The sequence below is a fragment of the Aspergillus undulatus genome, assembly GCF_047715775.1.
Source record: "Aspergillus undulatus strain CBS 261.88 unplaced genomic scaffold BDV17scaffold_6, whole genome shotgun sequence".
Lineage (NCBI taxonomy): Eukaryota > Fungi > Ascomycota > Eurotiomycetes > Eurotiales > Aspergillaceae > Aspergillus > Aspergillus undulatus.
Window position 1 is genome coordinate 186212 of NW_027396610.1, and position 17827 is coordinate 204038.

The 17827-nt window shown below is 52.1% G+C and overlaps 8 protein-coding genes across 8 annotated transcripts; 4 read left to right on the forward strand and 4 right to left on the reverse strand.

Annotated features, from left to right (window-relative positions):
* Nucleotides 1–291: 291 nt before the first annotated feature.
* On the forward strand, nucleotides 292–2124 carry BDV17DRAFT_300571 (putative cysteine synthase B). The gene is made up of 3 exons (XM_073764087.1): nucleotides 292–537; nucleotides 582–1408; nucleotides 1458–2124. The coding sequence occupies exons 1-3, from the start codon at nucleotides 339–341 to the stop codon at nucleotides 2019–2021; spliced, it is 1590 nt and encodes a 529-aa protein (XP_073619168.1). The 5' UTR covers nucleotides 292–338; the 3' UTR covers nucleotides 2022–2124.
* Nucleotides 2125–2474: 350 nt separating this feature from the next.
* Nucleotides 2475–3178, reverse strand: BDV17DRAFT_194459 (uncharacterized protein). Its single transcript, XM_073755155.1, has one exon. It carries the CDS (start codon nucleotides 3067–3069, stop codon nucleotides 2530–2532), a length of 540 nt encoding a protein of 179 aa, XP_073619169.1. The 5' UTR covers nucleotides 3070–3178; the 3' UTR covers nucleotides 2475–2529.
* BDV17DRAFT_287864 (uncharacterized protein) lies at nucleotides 3092–3598 on the reverse strand (the record flags this gene model as incomplete). The annotated part of the gene is made up of 1 exon (XM_073761254.1): nucleotides 3092–3598. The coding sequence occupies one exon, from the start codon at nucleotides 3596–3598 to the stop codon at nucleotides 3092–3094; it is 507 nt and encodes a 168-aa protein (XP_073619170.1).
* Nucleotides 3599–3675: 77 nt separating this feature from the next.
* On the forward strand, nucleotides 3676–4131 carry BDV17DRAFT_287865 (uncharacterized protein; the record flags this gene model as incomplete). The annotated part of the gene is made up of 1 exon (XM_073761255.1): nucleotides 3676–4131. One exon carries the CDS (start codon nucleotides 3676–3678, stop codon nucleotides 4129–4131), a length of 456 nt encoding a protein of 151 aa, XP_073619171.1.
* Nucleotides 4132–5504: 1373 nt separating this feature from the next.
* On the forward strand, nucleotides 5505–8241 carry BDV17DRAFT_254238 (ferric reductase family protein). The gene is made up of 6 exons (XM_073756743.1): nucleotides 5505–5863; nucleotides 5962–6333; nucleotides 6393–6644; nucleotides 6719–6817; nucleotides 6883–7998; nucleotides 8058–8241. Exons 1-6 carry the CDS (start codon nucleotides 5709–5711, stop codon nucleotides 8062–8064), a joined length of 2001 nt encoding a protein of 666 aa, XP_073619172.1. The 5' UTR covers nucleotides 5505–5708; the 3' UTR covers nucleotides 8065–8241.
* Nucleotides 8242–9616: 1375 nt separating this feature from the next.
* Nucleotides 9617–10231, reverse strand: BDV17DRAFT_287868 (uncharacterized protein; the record flags this gene model as incomplete). The annotated part of the gene is made up of 3 exons (XM_073761256.1): nucleotides 9617–9806; nucleotides 9860–10133; nucleotides 10210–10231. The coding sequence occupies 3 exons, from the start codon at nucleotides 10229–10231 to the stop codon at nucleotides 9617–9619; spliced, it is 486 nt and encodes a 161-aa protein (XP_073619173.1).
* A 1409-nt stretch (nucleotides 10232–11640) lies between these two features.
* mfp (putative peroxisomal multifunctional beta-oxidation protein (MFP)) lies at nucleotides 11641–14928 on the reverse strand. The gene is made up of 6 exons (XM_073756744.1): nucleotides 14618–14928; nucleotides 14330–14557; nucleotides 14080–14278; nucleotides 13645–14032; nucleotides 13188–13596; nucleotides 11641–13140 (listed from the first exon to the last, which is right to left on the reverse strand). Exons 1-6 carry the CDS (start codon nucleotides 14771–14773, stop codon nucleotides 11821–11823), a joined length of 2700 nt encoding a protein of 899 aa, XP_073619174.1. The 5' UTR covers nucleotides 14774–14928; the 3' UTR covers nucleotides 11641–11820.
* Nucleotides 14929–15803: 875 nt separating this feature from the next.
* Nucleotides 15804–17826, forward strand: BDV17DRAFT_194497 (TDA10 family protein). Its single transcript, XM_073755156.1, has 6 exons — nucleotides 15804–16505; nucleotides 16590–17098; nucleotides 17153–17176; nucleotides 17233–17348; nucleotides 17413–17693; nucleotides 17803–17826. The coding sequence occupies exons 1-5, from the start codon at nucleotides 16260–16262 to the stop codon at nucleotides 17574–17576; spliced, it is 1059 nt and encodes a 352-aa protein (XP_073619175.1). The 5' UTR covers nucleotides 15804–16259; the 3' UTR covers nucleotides 17577–17693; nucleotides 17803–17826.
* The last annotated feature ends 1 nt before the right edge of the window (nucleotide 17827 follows it).

Here is a 17827-nt window from a genome sequence, read left to right on the forward strand (position 1 = left end):
CCGTTGGCTGTCTCTGGCCGAAGTCCACTTGCCCATCAAGCAAAATGCCGATTTCCTGCAACTGTCGCAACTCTTTCCGCACAATTGGCCTACGAGCGCATTCTCGTTTGCATTATGCGCATTCTGGACTTATGTTAGTGGGTCAGAGCACCGGTTTTGCTTGTGAAGTGCAGGCGACGGAGGGGGGGATGGAGGGGTGAGGGCGTGGGGGAGTGTGCCATTAGACTTGACTATATTATGGCTCTCCCCTCTTGCATTCCCTGGCACCTGTCAACACTTTCTGCAGACTGTCTACTGCACAAGCTGCAGCATTCCGGGTGGAACTGTCACCTCCTTGCATGACCATGGCCAACTCTAATGAGCTCAATGTCTACTTTGGTCAGGATTCTCTCAAAAAGTACTTTGATCCGGACTCGCAGCCGCCTTTGCCTCTGGTCGAACTTCCAGAGTACCTCAATCCTTACAGCCAGGATGGGGTGCGCATCTACGCAAAGATGATGACGATGCATCCGGCCAATAATGTCAAAGCCATGCCAGGTATGCCTCTACTTATTGTTCATTGTTCTTTACTGACCAGTCAGCCATGAATATGCTCCAGTCAGACGTGTCCGATAGGACGAAGACGATTATTGAATACTCCTCCGGGTCTACGGTTATCTCCATGTCGATGATTGCGCGGGTGATGCATGGCGTGCAGGATACCCGGGCCTACCTCAGCAACAAAACCAGCGAGGCCAAGCTCCGCCTAATGCAGTTCTTCGGTCTCAATATCAGCCTATTCGGTGGTCCGTCTCAACCAGAACCTTACGACGAACGAGGCGGCATCCAAAGTGCACGGAGACAGGCAACAGAGTCAGACGAAATCCTGAACCCGAATCAGTACGAGAACGACAAGAACTGGCAGTCGCATATCCGCTGGACCGGACCGCAAATCTCAAAGCAGCTTCCTGAAATTAACGTGCTCTGCGCCGGCATGGGGACTTCGGGAACGATGACCGGGTTGGGAACATACTTCAAACAGACTAAACCATCCGTCATGCGTCTCGGGGTGTGTACGGCGCCTGGAGATCGGGTCCCTGGTCCCAGATCCTTTGCGTTGATGAAACCCGTGGAGTTTCCGTGGAAGGAGGCAGTTGACACTATTGAAGAAGTCAACTCCTACGACTCTTTCTCTCTTTCGCTGGACCTTTGTCGGGAGGGTATAGTCTGCGGGCCATCATCAGGATTCAACCTGCAAGGTCTCTTCCAGATGCTCGAGAAGCGCAAGAAAGCTGGTACTCTGCCCGACTTGGCTGGACCCGATGGCACAATCCACTGCGTCTTCCTCTGCTGCGACCTGCCATATCAGTACATCGGCGAGTACTTCTCGAGACTAGGAGAAGAGAAGTTCCACCCTATTAAGAACGAGGTTGGTTCCCTTGCTCTCTCCCCCACATTCCCTACTAATCGAGTCTTAGAACCTAACAAAAGTCGACCTCTACCGCTACGACGAAAGCTGGGAGCGCAGCCCCATCGTCCTTTTCACGCATTTCTACGAGACCCCCAAGGCCAGCGCACTCGAACAAGACCTCCTAAGCAGTCTCGCCCTCCGCCCACAATGCTGCGTCGTAGACCTCCGAACCTCGCTCGACTTCGCCTCATGGCACCTCCCAGGATCCGTCAACATCCCACTTAAGAGCCTCGACTCGCATACCCCAAAGCCATTTTATAACCCCGCTGTGCTCGAGGGACAATGGCTAGAACTAGACTCTCTTCTGAAGGAGCAGAGCGTTCTCTCCAAGCTCGCAGACCAACATGTTCTCGTCATCTGCTACCATGGTGATACGGCAAGGGTAGCAACGAGCGTTCTCCGAGCGCAAAATATCCAGGCTGATAGTTTGCGAGGTGGGTATCAGGCGCTTAAGGATCAGGGACTCTGGGGCGAGGGTGGAGCGGAGTCGGTTGGCGCTGACACTCGGAATGAGAAGGCTTATGTTCAGCCTGCGGTGTCGGTTACGCCAATCTCGTTGCAGACTAATTGATGAGATGAGATGAGTTAATGGGTTGTGTAGGATGTGGTGTTGATGATCAAACGATTTTGTTTACCGCTGCTGTTGGTGTTGGGTGTGGATGGCGGAAGGAAGCATTCTTGAGTGAGAACGAATGTGCCCACCCTTGGTCGCATTATGAATAGGCAGCATGTGATTTATTGAGATCCCCAACATGACTTGTATAAAATCAACACAATCCTACTAGTACTTTGTACACGGTCTATGGATGGCCGGCCCGGGGGCGGGGCCCCGCGGAAGCGCATTAAAACAAGGAAAGGCTGGTGGCTTCAACTCTCCCCGCGCCGCGTCCTCAACTACATGGTTATCCTTTCGAACACCATCATATCCAGCTCCCAAGCAACCGTTTAGTTACCGATCCCCCTCGTTAACCACTTCTATGTCTGCACAGTGGCCCTATCCTGGAAAAATGAAAGCTAGGTGTCTCCTGTATCCTCATATGTGCGGCAAGAAATTCGTCCACTCAACGCACTTATACGCATCAGCTGGCAACTCTCAGACCAGCGGACATCTCGATAAGGGTATATACCCTCGCGACCATATATAGCGCCGCCATTGTCGAACCGAACCCACATTCCCATCTTAACGGGAAGTCCGCCGGCGTGGGCTTCGGTCTCGGCGGTCTCATCGCGCGTCTCTGCTTCAGTTCCCCCAAATTTTCCCGGTGCAAAGACCATATAGTACCACAACTCAAACGCCTTATCTCTTTTCCATCCAGCGGCGATCTCAACGGCCCAGAAGAATGCCGCTGTTGATGAGCATTTGCAGACTTGCGACGCGCCATGCAAGCTGCTCGCCCCGCGTCGGGAACCAGTATGCCCATCCGAAGAGGTAGATACCAACGCCAAACAGTGTCATCACCACGAGAAGGATGTACCGGGGCACGCGGACATGTGGGAAGGTGTCGTTTATGAAGCGCGGGAGGGAGCCGGCGTTGGGGACCCGCGCGAATGTTGACATAGGCTATGACGTTCGCAGACCACGAGGGACCCATGTTGTCGACGAAGTCGAGAGGTATCATGGCATAAGGTCTTCTTGCCTTGTCACCGGCCGCGCAGAGGATCTCGGGATGTGCTTGCGCGGATGGGCAGCGGGATCAGCGTCATTACGTCGGATAGCTTGTGCAGCAAGGTGATGTGAATGCAAATGCTTATGGCAACGATTGAGGCTGTGCTCAGCTCGAGTGTTGTGGTTGTGAGACTCTGCGCTGCGCGTGCTATTACATTCAGCAGCGTCCACGCTATCTGCACGCTGACGATGAATTTGATGAGAGTGTCGGCTTTGCTCTTGTCCCAGATATCCCCTTTGCGGACCGGCGGAAGATCCATGTAACCGTTATCCATGAGCCAAAGGATAGGCTGGTTGTTGACTGGGAATGCGTTACTGTCTCGAGGATGCAGATGGAAGCCGCCCACATCCGCGAAGAAAGCGTGCCTCATGGACCAATCGTGACCACGGTCCGTAAAAGCAATGACAGCCTTGTACGCGTTCTCGTATTGTCCTGCTGCAAAGCCAAGGACAGATTCGGGCCCTGGAATTACTAGAAGCATCCAGCAATCGGCTCTTTACTGCTCAGTTTGGCCTTTGCTTGTTCAGTGAAGCATCATTGAGCGGTACGAAGCATGTGATGAGCGCCTTGCTTTCGTACTTTGATCCGCCATCACTCTGGGATCCCGACTTGCTCGCTAGCGCTAGAGAGGCAGAAAGAATTCAAGCGAGAGCGAAGCTCGACCGCCACGACGACCTCACTCGAAGCTATTCAATGGTGGCCCTGGCCCTTAGACATGGGAACGCTCAAGCCCTCAGTGCTTGGATTGACCACGCGGCGTCTTCCTCTGCCGGCCACGGAGAGCTGGCAGTCAGAAACATTGCAAGAGCCGCCGTGCGCGTTGACAGTGTTTCCACACTCAAATGGCTCATGGGCAGATACTCCATGAAGTTAAATCTTGATTCCTACCGGGAAGCTGACGACGGCCAACTCAAACCTGACAACAGCCAACTTAAAGCTGACGATGGCCAACTCCCAGTGCACCGCATGTTCCGCGAGGCCCTCCGCGCCTACGCCTTTGATGTCGCAAAATAGCTCCTGCAAAACTGGAGAGCGTACTTCAACGAGTATGAGGGCCAACTCTTCCTCCACGAATGATTCCTGGCAGCCGTTACGGACCGCTCCAAGAGAACGATCAATTGGTTTCTCGAACTTGAGGCATTTGACCCAAACAGGGCCTCCCGATCCGATAGCAACCCGATTTTTCTACGCACTACCTGACGATGATTGGGACTGGGGACGTGGCACGGATCGGAAACGTAACGCTGCCACCACAATAAAGCTACTCAAAACCCTCCTCGACGGCGGTGTCCATCCTAACAAAGTGTCCGACTACAGGCCAGATCCTGATTCACTCCATGAGACGCCGCTCCTCTTGGCCGTATATAGCGAGAGAATGGACATTATCTCGCTCCTCCTCAACTACGGCGCAGACATCAAACCGAACTCTCCAAATACACCAATCCAGGGCAGGGACATGTCGACCCTCCGTCACGCCGCCGTGGTCACAGGAAACAAGGACCTGGTCACCCTCCTGCTTGACAAAGGCGCATCTCCTGTTTTTACCCGCAAAGGCAAGAGCTTTCGCGTCGAGATAACTCCTGGAACCAACCGGCCGTTAAAGGACCAGCTCCTGCGATGCAACCTGATTGGCCAAGATTATTACTCTACTGAGAATGACGGGAATGATTTTCACCTGCGTTATCCGGATGGAGATGTGTCGCCGTGGAAGGCCCAGATTTCTTACACCCTGACGGAGGTAGAGGTTGCTGAGGAGGATGAACATGTCAGGAGGGAATCTGAGGAGGAGGAGGAGGAGGAGGAGGAGGAGGAGATACATAGATGGACTGATGGCCTAGAGAAACAATTATATCATGAAAGAGGGGTATTTTGGGACCAGAGGGGCGCCTTCCATTTTCGGCCACCGTATGGCAACTAACCCCTCCACGGCTTCATTCCTCCTGGTAGCTGGTTCTTTTCATTACCATCAGTATCATCAAGTTAGCTCTACGATGGACCTTGCAGTGTCTTGAGGGAATCAAGACGCTTTATTTCATCCATTCCTTTACCAGGATCCCTACAGATCGATCGATATAGACAAAAGCCCAATTAGCAGGTGCCCGAGTCCCTGGGGTCTTTGCACCGCCAACATAACAATAAACATCAACAAAGCCATTTCTATTTTCTAGTACTCTAATATATTTCTAGGTCTTGTTGTTTGCACATTACTTGACCCTCGTGACACGCCAACCACCAACCACCACCTCACCACACCGGAAGGCAGAGCACCAGGGACGACCGCACAGAGTGTCGGAGGTTAATAACAGCCTACCTGTCACCGTCACCGGAAAAAAGCGAAACAAGCTGCAAGCAGTACCCTCAGTTATTGGCGCTAAAAAGAAATAAATGTGCTCAAATGCTCGCATTCCTGCGCTCTGTGGACCAATCACAGCCCTCCCAGCCAGGCCACAGTACCACTGGATCCAGTCCATACACCACCAGCAAATAACATGATTGCTTATGCTCTACTTAAGTCTATCATCTTGCTGCCCTGACTTGTCTAGCGTTGCACATCGACAATTCTGTCCTGCATCTTGCGCGCCTGATTCACCATGGACCACTCGCACATGGACATGGACATGGACATGGAAGAGCCATCGGGGCTTCCTTGGCTCGATAGCCCCGTCATGCTGCATTCCAACCGGGCCGACACCTGCAAACTGACGGCTGAGCAGTGCGCTTATCGTAACGGGCATTGGCGGTACTGGTACGTTGGATCTGGTTGCGCTGATCCCGATCTTCACACGCACCATTGATATACAAACTCTATCTTCGACCCTGGCCGACTAATAATAATGACACCAGGTACGAGGCAGATCACGTCTATGCCCTGAATACGGTCTACTTTCTTTGCGCGACAGTCGGCGTGTTCACGATATTCCATTTCACCGAGCGGTATGCCCCAGATCGGTTGAGGAGGAATGCACTATGGCAGAAAGGGACTGCAGCGTCGAGGTTTCTGGCGTACCGAGGCGTGAGGCTACCAGTAATAGGGTACTGGGCTGCTAGCTTAGGAATGGTTGCTTTGATTTCCATTGGAATCATCTTCTTCTTTGCCATGACCCTCGGCCCTCGACCGTACTACTGGCCGAACACGGACGAAGTGTCGTACGGGGGAAGTCCGCCCCTTGCGACAAGAGCTGGATGGATGGCTGTTGCGTTGCTGCCTTTTGTCTTGTAAGTTTATTGCGCGTATACGTCGCGCGTCGACCGAGGCCGAAGTCCTGACTGCGTAGGGTGCTCGGCTCAAAAGCCAACGTCATCTCAGCCCTAACCGGCGTGCCGCACGAGAGACTGCAGGTCTTCCACCACTGGACTAGCTACGCGATGTTTGTGCTTGCGCTCGTGCACACCTTCCCTTTTATCGTCAACAATATTTCTGAAGGTCAGATGATGTCCGAGTGGAGGACGAGCATGTTCTACTGGACCGGTGTCGCGGCGTTGCTTCCGCAGGCTTATCTGACGTTCATGTCGTTGCCAAGTATACGGTGCATACTGCTTTTCCTGATACCCCCAAGTCCAGAAGAAACGAATGCAATTGGCTTGCTAACTGTCTAGCTAGAAACCGGTACTATGAATTTTTCAAAGCGACGCACTTCCTCATCGCGCTGCTCTTCATCTTGTTCTTCTTTTTCCATTGTGATTTCCGGCTGTCTTCTTGGTAGCTCACCTCTCTCCCTTTCTTCTCTCCTTTACTCTCCAACCATGGACTAACACATGGACAAGGGACTACTTCATCGCCGCCGGATCGCTCTACCTTCTCTCCCTCCTCACCTCCCTCATCCGTACGCACCTCATCAACGGCCGCCACACCGCAACAGTGACTCTCCTTCCCAGCGGCCTACTGGAGATCAAGATCCCCACAATCACTTCCTGGAGCGCAGGAAAACACGTCTACCTTCGTTTTACGAACCCGTGCGGAATCGGCTTACACAGTCTCACCTCTCACCCGTTTACGATCTGCTCAACGGCCCACGACATCCGAGGGTCGGGCAAAGCGAATGAGATGGTTTTCTATATTAAGCCGAAGAAGGGCATTACAGGACGCCTTGCCGCTATCGCGACTAAAGAACCGGGGAGGGCTCATAGTGTTCTCGTTGAAGGGCCGTATGGTGGGATCGACGAAGGGGTCCTAGGCCGCTCAGATGGGATTTTGGTCATCTCTGGTGGTTCGGGAGGTGGGTTTTCGCTTGGTGTGTTTGAGACCGCGTTGAAGGACGCCATGACAGCGGTTGTTGCCAATGGGAAGAGGAGTATCAGGGTTATTTATGCTGCACACACGGTCGATGTGGCGAGGTGGTATCGTGAGGAGATCGAGACGCTGCTGGCGCGGTATGGGGCAGAGTCGAAGCTCAATATCGATGTCGATGTCTCTATCCACGTCACCTCGCGCTCCATATCGGATGCCGGTAACAATGCCGACACCGACATAGAAAAAGAAATCAATCCTCGCGTGATACCAGGATCAGGACCAACAGGACCAACAACCAGATCAAAGAAAGCCTCAGCATCCGCAGAGGAACAAGGCACCGAGCCGCTCTCAGACTCAAGCTTATCTGACGCACGTGAAAACTTGAACAAGACTGGGTCCAACCACACCACCAGAGCCAACGCCAACGCCAACGCCGATGCCTTCCACAGAGGCCGTCCAGATCTCCCCTCTATCATCGCCAATGCAGCACAATCAGAGGGGAGTACGGCGACAGGCAAGCGAATGGCGATCTTCGTCTGCGGCCCCGCGTCAATGCTGCACGATGTACGGAATGCAACTGCAACAGAGCAGGAGAAGATTTTGAAGGGTGTTGCTGGTGGGGAGGTATACCTGCATTCGGAGAGTTTCTCGTGAGTTTCTGCATCCTCCAAACGTGACGATGACTCTCTAGCTAACAATGGTAATCTAGGTGGTAATGTTATTTCAGCGTTTTGGATGTTATCTTCCACAGCTGGGTCCTTATATATACATACAAGATGCACGGCACTCTGTTAGATTACTTGAAAGGGCGTCTTAGTCTAGTCCACAGCAGGCCGAGCTCAGGCCCGTGATATCTATATAATCAGCCTGGAATGTTAACTATAAAATACCCGGTAAGCAGCGCGCAGCTGGCTCAAGTTATTGCAGAGTAGTATAGGGTAGTATATAGAAATCCCTGTGTAAGCCCGCATTCAATACAATACGAGAAATCTTGAACCGCCCTCCGCTACTAGAACTGAATCTGGTCTGCCCAGCTCTCTTCCGTCCAGGAAATCAACGATCGCAGCTCCGCGCGAGGTTTTTCTCCATGGACAGATAACTTATGGGGTGGTTTATCTATACTCGGCCGTCATCAGAAGGATTTTGCGTTCGCCATCCAGACAATGAATGCAGAATTGGTCGGGTCTGGACTACCGAGAACTGGTCGTGTTGTCTGTCCCACCACCACACCTGACTGCGTGAGCTTCTGCGTGAGCTATCTGAAGCCGAAGTCAGACAGTTAATAGGCAGAGGCGGCGGGGATTAGATTCTATTACCTAGAACTGTCAGGTCTGCCTATATCACGGAGCGGAGCTCTTAGTATGCAGGCATACTAGTGGTTAAGGTTGTAGAAATGGCATTAGATAAGCCTGTAGATACAATAGTTAGTTATTAGGATATCACCTGCACTTCTTAACCCTAACCCAACACATCATATCACAGAGACAAAACTCAGGCTCATTACCTTTGGGACCTTAATCACAGCCCATTTTCCTCCAGGTCCAGCTTCCGAGCAGACGTCCCAATGAGGTTCCTTATCTGGCCAGGGCAGTTTACCGTCCACGACCGGACTTTGGGCTTTGGAAATCGCATTGGTCCCCCGGCCTTGGGCCCGGACGGAAGCTTCTGATTGAAGCCGCGGGGCCCTTGTCATGACGGGAGTACCTATAGAGAAAATATGGTACTGAGCGTTGTGAGACGAAACTTACCGCTAGGCATCTGTTAGGTGAGACTATTGATCAGACAAAGGTTCCAGTGACATGACATCCCCAAGAGCTTAAGGGCGCGGAGCAGAAAGATGAAGAAGGCTAAGGCTAAGGCCATGGAGAAGAACAAGAGCTATTGGTACTAGTGGCACATCCTGCTTTGGACTTGGTGTCCTTGGTTGGGCCTCGACATCCCGCTCAGTGATATGATGAATAAGGTCAGAACATATAGTTAGTCAGGAGCAGAGCATGTGGTCGTAATGGTGGCCGTTCTTGGAAGAAGTCGGCCCGGCTTCGTTTCAAGAATGAGCTACATCAGCAATATCGAGTTGTTGTTATGTGTGGGGATTCGCTAGACCTGACTAACTAACTAATCCTTTGAGACCGCTCTGAATGATAATGGTCCAACTAAAGCTGATGTATTTTCATATTCAGGTTAAAACTTCAATTTCCCCACGCTCGTACTCCATTCTCCAATCGAATGTCCAGATAACCAACCAGTGATCAGGAGTTTCTGAACCCTCTAAGTTGCTTCAATCACAATCAAGCCCGGGAGGGACATGTGCGGCTTCAATGCTGTTTTGAAATCCTTGAGCTTATCCTCGAACTCCTTGGACGACCCGTCAAGAATGTCCTTGTTGATCCCATTCACAGAAAGAGCGAAACGCGCGCGCGCCGGGCACTCAGCGTTTAGCGTCTCGAGCTGAGCTGAGCTATGTTTTTATCGGGCGCTGTATCAAGATCATATGTCTCGGTGAATTCGTACTCGTACGGACCGCCAGCGATGCGGCACTCATGGATCGACATGTACATCTTGTACGGAACGAGGACGTCTCTGAATCCGTACTGCGCAGCGGATATGTCGAGGATCCAGACCTCCTTCTCCTTGTTCGACAGTAGCTTGACCTTGAGGACGGTATGCGGCGTGGTGGAAGAGTCGAGAGAGGCAATGTCTGGGAAGTCGGGGTCGGGGACGACTTGGGTTGCCAGAGGGCGTTTTCCAACTCTGACTGTAAGAGCCTCGATCTGACAGGGCACATCTAGGTAGATTATCGGTCTTAGTCCCTTTACAGACAATGGTGTGCCAGTGCAGAAAGGAGGGAAATCTCAGCTCACCTGCCAGGAGCTTCAAGGTCATACGGCTCACCGAGGGACAGGCAGCCAAGCATTGAAAGCAAGAGAGGGCAGCCTCCCGATACTCAACACTTGTTGTCAGATGCTCAGGGAAGGGGGGCCGCGCTTGGGAGGGACCATCAGATTCTTCTAAAGCTCAACATCAAATTCGAGCCCTCTATACCCAAGGAACGCTTCCTTGAGGATAACTGCTACACGAAGATGTTCTTTCGAAGCCCCCGGGCCTTGCACTGGGCTCGATGGGCGGACCAGTGCTCCATTTGGCAAGCTTGGGTGCAGTAAAAGATGCTGCTCAAGTCGCCAGTGTCGTGATCCGGAGCTCCCTTGCAGCGAGAACAGCAGTGGTGGGCCTGCTTTCCACCTCTTGCACAGGTACCGTTTGGAGATGCCATCTCTGGGGTAGATGGGGATGAAGTAAATGGAAATTCTCTGGGAGACAAAGGCTGATGGATAAGTTCAGCTTGTAGATGAAGAGTAAGCATGTAGATGCACGACTCGTTTGGAGAGATATGAAGGCAAAAAAAGGGGTAAATGACAGATTTTAGTTGTGTTGTTTGGAATATCCATTTGCTGTTGTGTTATAACACGACCTGCAGCCCCCTGACCTTTCTGGTCCCCTTGACTTCTTAACTTTTATCATTAGTGAATTCCTTGGAAGCCAGTGGGAATATTTATCATGTTGCCAAATTTGTTCTTGACTATGTGCTCACTCCTTGAAAGGTTGATGCGGTTTTGAAAGCCATGACACTCTATTCCGGCTCATAGAGGTCCCATCTGTTCTATCTTCATACTTACTAGTGCGGAGATTGTCCCGAGTAAGCTCTTCCCTTGCAAGTTGAATACAATTTATGCATGGCCAGGATATATGCAAGATTTGCACAAGTTATATATATATAAAGCCTGAAGCAGGATGTGCCATTGCTGCCAATAGCTGTTGCCCTTGTCCATGGTCTTGGATAGATTTAGTTCTAGGTTCTCCCTTTTCCTACTCCACGCCTTAATCTCTTGAAGATATTGCTGAGGCGCGACTGATTAAAGCACCTGAGTTTCGTGGATGGACTAATGCAGTAGAACGAAATCCATCCTTGACTTCTTTTCGTATCGTGATCTATTCGCAGTGGCTCGCTGGCACATACATGATTGAGGCATGCTTGATGGTTGGAACCTGACCTATAGGGTTAGGCTGTAGAACCATATCCTTCTACAAGGCTCCTACGTATGCTAGCATCCATTCAGCGTCTACTTGATTAAACCATAAAGACTTCTAAGGTTTGCAGACTTGACCCTTTGTAGTAGAGCTCGGCCCTTTTACAATGTCCCCATCTTTACCCTTAAGCCAATAGCCCTAATCATCTTTCTCGATGACCATGTGTGTTATTTGGATGGACAATTACTAGAGCTCTTAAGAATGCAGGCAATTGCACGAACCGAAGAGCGGAATTTGCTATCAAACAGAAATCTGTATATTTATATACAATCTTAAGTGAACTAGAGAAAAAGAAAAAGAAAAAGGAAAAGGAAAAGGAAGTTCCGAATCCATCATATTTGAATCGAAACCGAAAACGAAATCACATCATTGCATGAATAGTTAGTTTACAACTTCGCTTTAGCCCCCTCCAGCAACTCGGCCCCAGCACCCGAAATAGCAGGCTTCCCCGTCTCAACAACAGTCGTCTGGAAAAGCACCGTGTTGCCCTCCTTCCACATCTCCGTCTTGAGAGTCTGGCCTGGAAGAACAACACCGGCGAAGCGGACCTTCAAGTTCTTGATTGGTCCGAATTTCTGGAAGACGTGCTTTCCACTAACGCCGAGCGAGCACAGGCCGTGGAGGATGGGGATCTTGAAGCCACCCACCTTGCTGAACTCGGGGTCGATGTGGAGCGGGTTGCGGTCGCCGTTGAGGCGGTACAGGGCGGCTTGGTCCTCCGACGTCTTCTCCTCGATGACGGCGTCGGGTTTGCGGGTTGGTGGCTTATAGGCGGCGACTGCGGCCTTGGGCCGTTGCGCTGTGGGCTTGGGCGAGCCGCCAAAGCCGCCGGAGCCGCGGATGAAGACGGTAGATTCGTTGTAGAAGAGGTCTTCGCCTGTTGCGACGTCCTTGGTTGTGTAGCCTGCTACCACGAGGGCGGCGGCGCCCTTGTCGATGACGTCGATGAGCTTGGGGTATGTTTTTGTCTTTGCCTCGGTGGGGATGGGGAATTTGCGGATCTCCATGTACTGCTCGCCGTGAAGGAGCATCATGGGGGAGAAGTTCTTGACGATGTCGCCCATGTCCCAGGGGGTGGAGGTGTTGAACCAGGGGATGACGCCGAAGGAAGGGAGGGCCTGGAAATGCTCGTTGTTTTCGTAGACGAGGGGGAGGTCTGTGCGCTTGGCGCCGAGGCTGAGGTTGTAGAGGATGATGTCGCGGTCTGTGTAGTCGAAGGGGGTGCCGTCGGTGGTGGCTTTCTTGGCTTCCTCGATGGCCGTGAGGATTTCGTTTCCGCTGCCGTCGCTGCGGTTGTTGAAGTTGGCCATGACCTTTTCATTGGCGGCTTGGATGTCCTCGGGGTGATCGGCGCGGCCATCATCAAAGTTGACGATCTTGGAGAGCTCCTTGGCGACAGCCTCGGGAGTCAGCTTGACGTCGACGGGGAAGCCGTGGCCCCCAGTGCGCTGCCAGCGGGTGCTGCCGAACCAACCGCTACCACATTCGAACAGGCCCTTGGTGGAGTACGGCTCGGGAGTGAGGTCGGAGCAGAGAAGAACCACGAGGGGAGCAACGTAGTCGGGCTTGAATGCCTGGATCATCTCCTCGGGCATGATGGAGCGGGTCATGTTGGTACCGGCATTGGGAGCGATGGTGTTGACCTTGATGTTGTACTTGGCGCCTTCCAGGGCAAGGGCGCGGGAGAATCCGAGGATACCGAGTTTCTATACACATTAGCAGTAGTCCATGATGATTACACAAAAAGACTTACGGCTGCAGCATAGTTGGCCTGACCGAAGTTGCCGTAGATTCCACTGGTACTGGCAGTGTTGACGATGCGGCCGTACTTTTGCTTGAGCATGTGGGGCCAGGCGGCCTGAGTGACCTTGTAAGTTCCACGCAGGTGGATGTTGAGGACGGGGTTCCATAGATCATCGTTCATGTTGGTGAAAGCCTTGTCCCGCAGGATACCGGCATTGTTGACCAGAATGTCGATACGCCCGTAGGTATCAATCGCGGTCTTGACAACAGCCGCACCGTCTTCGCAAGAAGCCTTGTTACCGACGGCCTCTCCGCCAGCCTTCTTGATCTCCTGCACAACAGGCTCGGGGTCTACCAAGTCGTTGACCACAACCTTGGCACCAAGCTTGGCAAACAAAAGACAGTAAGCGCGGCCAAGTCTACAGCAGTTAGCATCGCAATTTCGCTTCTCTTGGTTTCAGACGTACCCATTACCACCTCCAGTAACCAGGGCGACCTTGCCCTTGAAGTCTGGCTCTTCGCCTGCAGGGGCGGGAGGCAGCTTCAGTCCGTCTTCCAGGAGCCCCATAAAGTCGGCAGGACCAGTGGGATAGTCGGGCTTCGAGAAGTTGGTGACGTCATTCCACTTTCTGGCAATAGCGCCAGGCGTCAGTGAGGCGTCGGTCTTTAGCAGAGCACCACTGGAACGTTCCCAGCGGATCTTGGCTACATGGCCACCGCCAACCTCGAAGATCGAACCGGACTCTGAGGTGTTGGAGGAGTGAACCAGAACCGCGACGACGGGAACAACCCACTCGGGCTTGAGGAGGTCAAGGACCTCAGGGGGCATCACGGTAGCAGTCATACGACTGGCAGCTATTTGAAGTTAGCATATACCTGCGTAACAAGGCCGAGCGACATACCAATCGGAGCAATGACGTTGGCAATAATGTTGTACTTAGCACCCTCCTTCGCAAGGGTCTCGGTGAATCCGACCTGGCCGAGTTTGGCAGCGGAGTAATTGGCTTGTCCGAAGTTGCCGAACAGTCCAGCAGCGGAGGCTGTGTTGATGATGCGACCATACTTTTGTTTCCGGAAATGAGGCCAGGCAGCCCGTGCGCACTATAACTTATCAGATCCTCGTAGCAAAGGCGCGGAACAACCGGACCCTACCTTGTATGCACCGTATGTGTGAACCTTGTTGATAAGATCCCAGTCTTGGTCCTTCATGTTCTTGAAGCTGATATCCCGCAGGATACCAGCGTTGTTGATGAGAATGTCGACCCGGCCAAAGTTCTTGATCGCTGTGTCAATGATGCCATCACCGTTCTCAACGCTATCGTAGTTGGCCACAGCCTTGCCGCCAGCAGCTTTGATTTCGTCGACAACCACATCGGCAGCCTAGAGAAGGAGAATGTAAGTTAGAGCTGGCTGTTATTGCATGTGATCGCTGGCGCTCACCTTGTTTGACTTGCCCTCGCCTTTGTGAGAACCGCCCAGGTCGTTGACCACGACATTTGCTCCCCTTGAGGCAAAGAACAGAGCATATGCCTTACCCAAACCACCACCAGCTCCCGTCACAACGACGGTCTGGTTGTCAAAGCGCAGCTCGGACATGTCGGTAACGGTCCACGGAATGAGATAGGAGGATGGGGGAGAGTAGGACGGAGCGGAGAATAAAACAGAGATGTGGGAAGGAAATGTGATTTATTTAAGGAGCGGGTAGAGTAGGAGGAACACAAACAGAAGTCTGGGGGAGAGCGGGATCATGAAAGAAGAATGAGGGAGAATCTGGGGAGAAGAAGAGAGTTGAGCGATGACGGTCGCTGGCTCGGCAAGCTGGAGTCGCTGAACCGAGGTATCTCTGCTGACCCCAAGCTCGGTGCTCCTTGCCCACCCGCCGGCCGGATCAAGCATGGCAGATGCTACGGATTCACATGCCGATATCTTCTAACCTTCTCACTTTTTACAAAATTTGTCAAACCTCCCTGGTCATACTTCATCATCTGTCAGTCGCCCATGGAGATTGTTTTCTTCAGCCCAGTTGTTTTCCCCAAGCGGTTAGCCTTCATGTGATCCAAGCTCCGGCTCGAGTCATTATGTCACCGCGTCAGGTGACTTAATGTGGGGTAACCTTCTCAAGCTCCGTCCACGGGCTTCTGCACATCGTCTTTCGCTCTAAGGGCCTACCCACCATTTGATGGAGCGGCCCTTTTCTGCGCTCTTCGCGTCTGATCGGCAAGTATCTCATTCACGGAGCCGAGGAATACGCTGCACGTACCGCCAACTGTCCAAACGTCAAGTCATCTTCGCTGACTATTCTTTGAATCACCTTGTCAGTATCTGCATCAATGTGTTACTGCCACAATCCGCGCATCGAATGGCAATGCTGCGGTCCTTCGCAGTAGTCAACTAGGTACTCGGGGTCAGGACTGCGGTATGCCGATACATCGTCTACGATAAATAGTAAGACATCACCGAATGCACCGCTCATCGCCATTGGGACTTGCGCCGTATTTAATGCTGAGTGTCATCCCTTAATCAACATCCCCTACGCCATATTACAACCGACAAGCGCTTTGGTCTCAAATATGTTTGTTGAGTATTTTCCAGTAGTATATCTTCCAGTGATCGTGGTCGTTGCGCCTCTTACGTTACTCATGTTTATATTTGTTACCAATCAGCAGTGACGCTGAGCTTGGAATCGGCATGACTTTAGTAGCGGAAGACCCATGAATATGATAGAGCAAGGGCCAAGCTCTCCTCAGAAAGGTTGTTGAAGTCTGAAGGCATTACATCGCTCTCCCTATCGGAACGCTCTAACGGGAGCGCGGCTGCAACTGGTTTAAATGGCGGATGACGACATTATCTACGGAGTACCATGTAGCAGTCTTATGAGCTCAGCTCTACAAGGTCAACAAGCCATGTACAACAATGTCAGGAGGAGGTCTACTTTTACCTCTACTCGAACAACCTCTTACCTAAGAACTATACTCATGTTGAAGGATAAATCTGGAACGAGATCCACCTGCCGTCTGAACCCCACACAGGCTAAACGATTCCCCAGCCGGAGGAATTAAGTCCGGTCGGACATCCCCCGATCATGCTATGGGCGACCTATATCAAGCGCGCAATCTGCACCTCGCGAGCAATTCGTTCTAGAACTTTTATACGCTCCATATCCAACTTCAGAATGCCTGAGATATTCGACGACAAGTCCGAGCATTGCATCCCGTTCCTGCTCGAGCGGCTCAAGGCGCACCAGGCGCAATATGGGAATGACCCCGCGCGTACCCCGCCGTTCTTCCTGGGTTTGAATGGGGTGCAGGGGGCTGGGAAGACTGTTTTGGTATGAAGTCGCCTCTTACTCTGTATTATGGTGAGTCGCGATTTGTGAAAGAAACCAGCTAACATTGTGCTCGTGTTCCTACAGGTCTCAACCCTCCACTCAACCCTCCGCTCCCCGCCCTACTCCCTCCCCGTGGTAACTCTCTCCCTAGACGACCTCTACCTAACGCACGAAGACCAAGTCTCGCTCGCAAAAGCGAATCCTACAAACCCGCTCCTCCAACACCGCGGCCAACCCGCAACGCATGACCTGCCCCTCGCGGAATCTGTGTTCGCGTCTCTGCGCGCCGGCCGGGAGACTGCGATCCCGCAGTACGATAAGTCTGCGTTTAGTGGGCAGGGCGATCGCGTGCCGAGGGATAAATGGGAGACAGTCAACGGGGACGGGCAGGAGAAGGTTAAGGTGCTTATTTTTGAGGGGTGGAGTGTTGGGTTTAGGGCTTGGGATGAGGATGTCCTCAGAGAGAAGTGGGAGGGTGCGGTAAGGCTGAAGGAGGAGTTGGGGAGTGGGTATAAGGGAAGGCTTGGGCATGTTAAGCTTGAGGATGTTAAGACGGTTAATGAGAAGTTGAGGGGGTATGATGGGTTGACTAAGTTTGTGTCCTGCTCCTGATTTAATGGTGGGTGTATGCTAACGGGGTCATATAGTCAGCTCGATGCGCTGATACATATGTGCGCGCATTACTTTGCCTCTCTGCTGACCGTCCAGTGGAGCTAACATCTTATAGTGACGCCCAAGATAACCACTTCGTCTACGACTGGCGACAAGAACAAGAGCGGACGCTTCGAGCCGCGAAAGGAATCGGAATGACAGAGGAGCAAGTCAACCACTTTGTCGACGGATGTATGTTGGCCTGATTATAACCTCACCAGATGATATTATGAGTGAGCTAAAGCTAATCAACTAGATTACCCTTCCTACGAACTCTACAGCGAAACCCTCCGCGAGGGCGCCTTCAAACCTGTCCGGCATTCAACAACAGCATCGCGGCCATCATCAGGATGGGAGGGTAGACAGCTTCGGTTGATTGTTGATAAGAACAGGAGGGTGCAGGGCGTTATCAAGATATAGAGGTTTGTTCCTGCATTGCCGACTTTTTGCACTTATGTTCTTATGAGGCGGAGATATATGTACGAATGAATTCATATGATCTCAAGGTCCTTAATAGAGGAAGCTCCGCTACGGATAGTAAGAGTCTCTCAACAAGTTCGGAATTGGTTCCTGTCAAAATACTGAAAATTCGGCTGCTAACGGCAGCTGGGAGTTTTCGTACCTCAGTATGTACTAACCGTTGCAGCCAAATTAGGTCGAGACCAGTGTCG

Bases quoted from the DNA above. Each gene is read 5' to 3' on its own strand.
- BDV17DRAFT_300571 (XM_073764087.1), top strand. From the start codon at position 339: ATGACCATGGCCAACTCTAATGAGCTCAATGTCTACTTTGGTCAGGAT. The intron at 538-581 runs GTATGCCTCTAC...CTGACCAGTCAG, and splicing joins TAATGTCAAAGCCATGCCAG to CCATGAATATGCTCCAGTCA. The intron at 1,409-1,457 runs GTTGGTTCCCTT...ATCGAGTCTTAG, and splicing joins TCCACCCTATTAAGAACGAG to AACCTAACAAAAGTCGACCT.
- BDV17DRAFT_194459 (XM_073755155.1), bottom strand. From the start codon at position 3,069: ATGATACCTCTCGACTTCGTCGACAACATGGGTCCCTCGTGGTCTGCG.
- BDV17DRAFT_254238 (XM_073756743.1), top strand. From the start codon at position 5,709: ATGGACCACTCGCACATGGACATGGACATGGACATGGAAGAGCCATCG. The intron at 5,864-5,961 runs GTACGTTGGATC...TAATGACACCAG, and splicing joins AACGGGCATTGGCGGTACTG to GTACGAGGCAGATCACGTCT. The intron at 6,818-6,882 runs GTAGCTCACCTC...CACATGGACAAG, and splicing joins GATTTCCGGCTGTCTTCTTG to GGACTACTTCATCGCCGCCG.
- mfp (XM_073756744.1), bottom strand. From the start codon at position 14,773: ATGTCCGAGCTGCGCTTTGACAACCAGACCGTCGTTGTGACGGGAGCT. The intron at 14,279-14,329 runs GTAGGGTCCGGT...GATAAGTTATAG, and splicing joins ACACATACGGTGCATACAAG to TGCGCACGGGCTGCCTGGCC. The intron at 13,141-13,187 runs GTAAGTCTTTTT...TAATGTGTATAG, and splicing joins AGGCCAACTATGCTGCAGCC to AAACTCGGTATCCTCGGATT.
- BDV17DRAFT_194497 (XM_073755156.1), top strand. From the start codon at position 16,260: ATGCTATGGGCGACCTATATCAAGCGCGCAATCTGCACCTCGCGAGCA. The intron at 17,099-17,152 runs GTTTGTGTCCTG...GGGGTCATATAG, and splicing joins GGGTATGATGGGTTGACTAA to TCAGCTCGATGCGCTGATAC. The intron at 17,349-17,412 runs GTATGTTGGCCT...CTAATCAACTAG, and splicing joins CAACCACTTTGTCGACGGAT to ATTACCCTTCCTACGAACTC.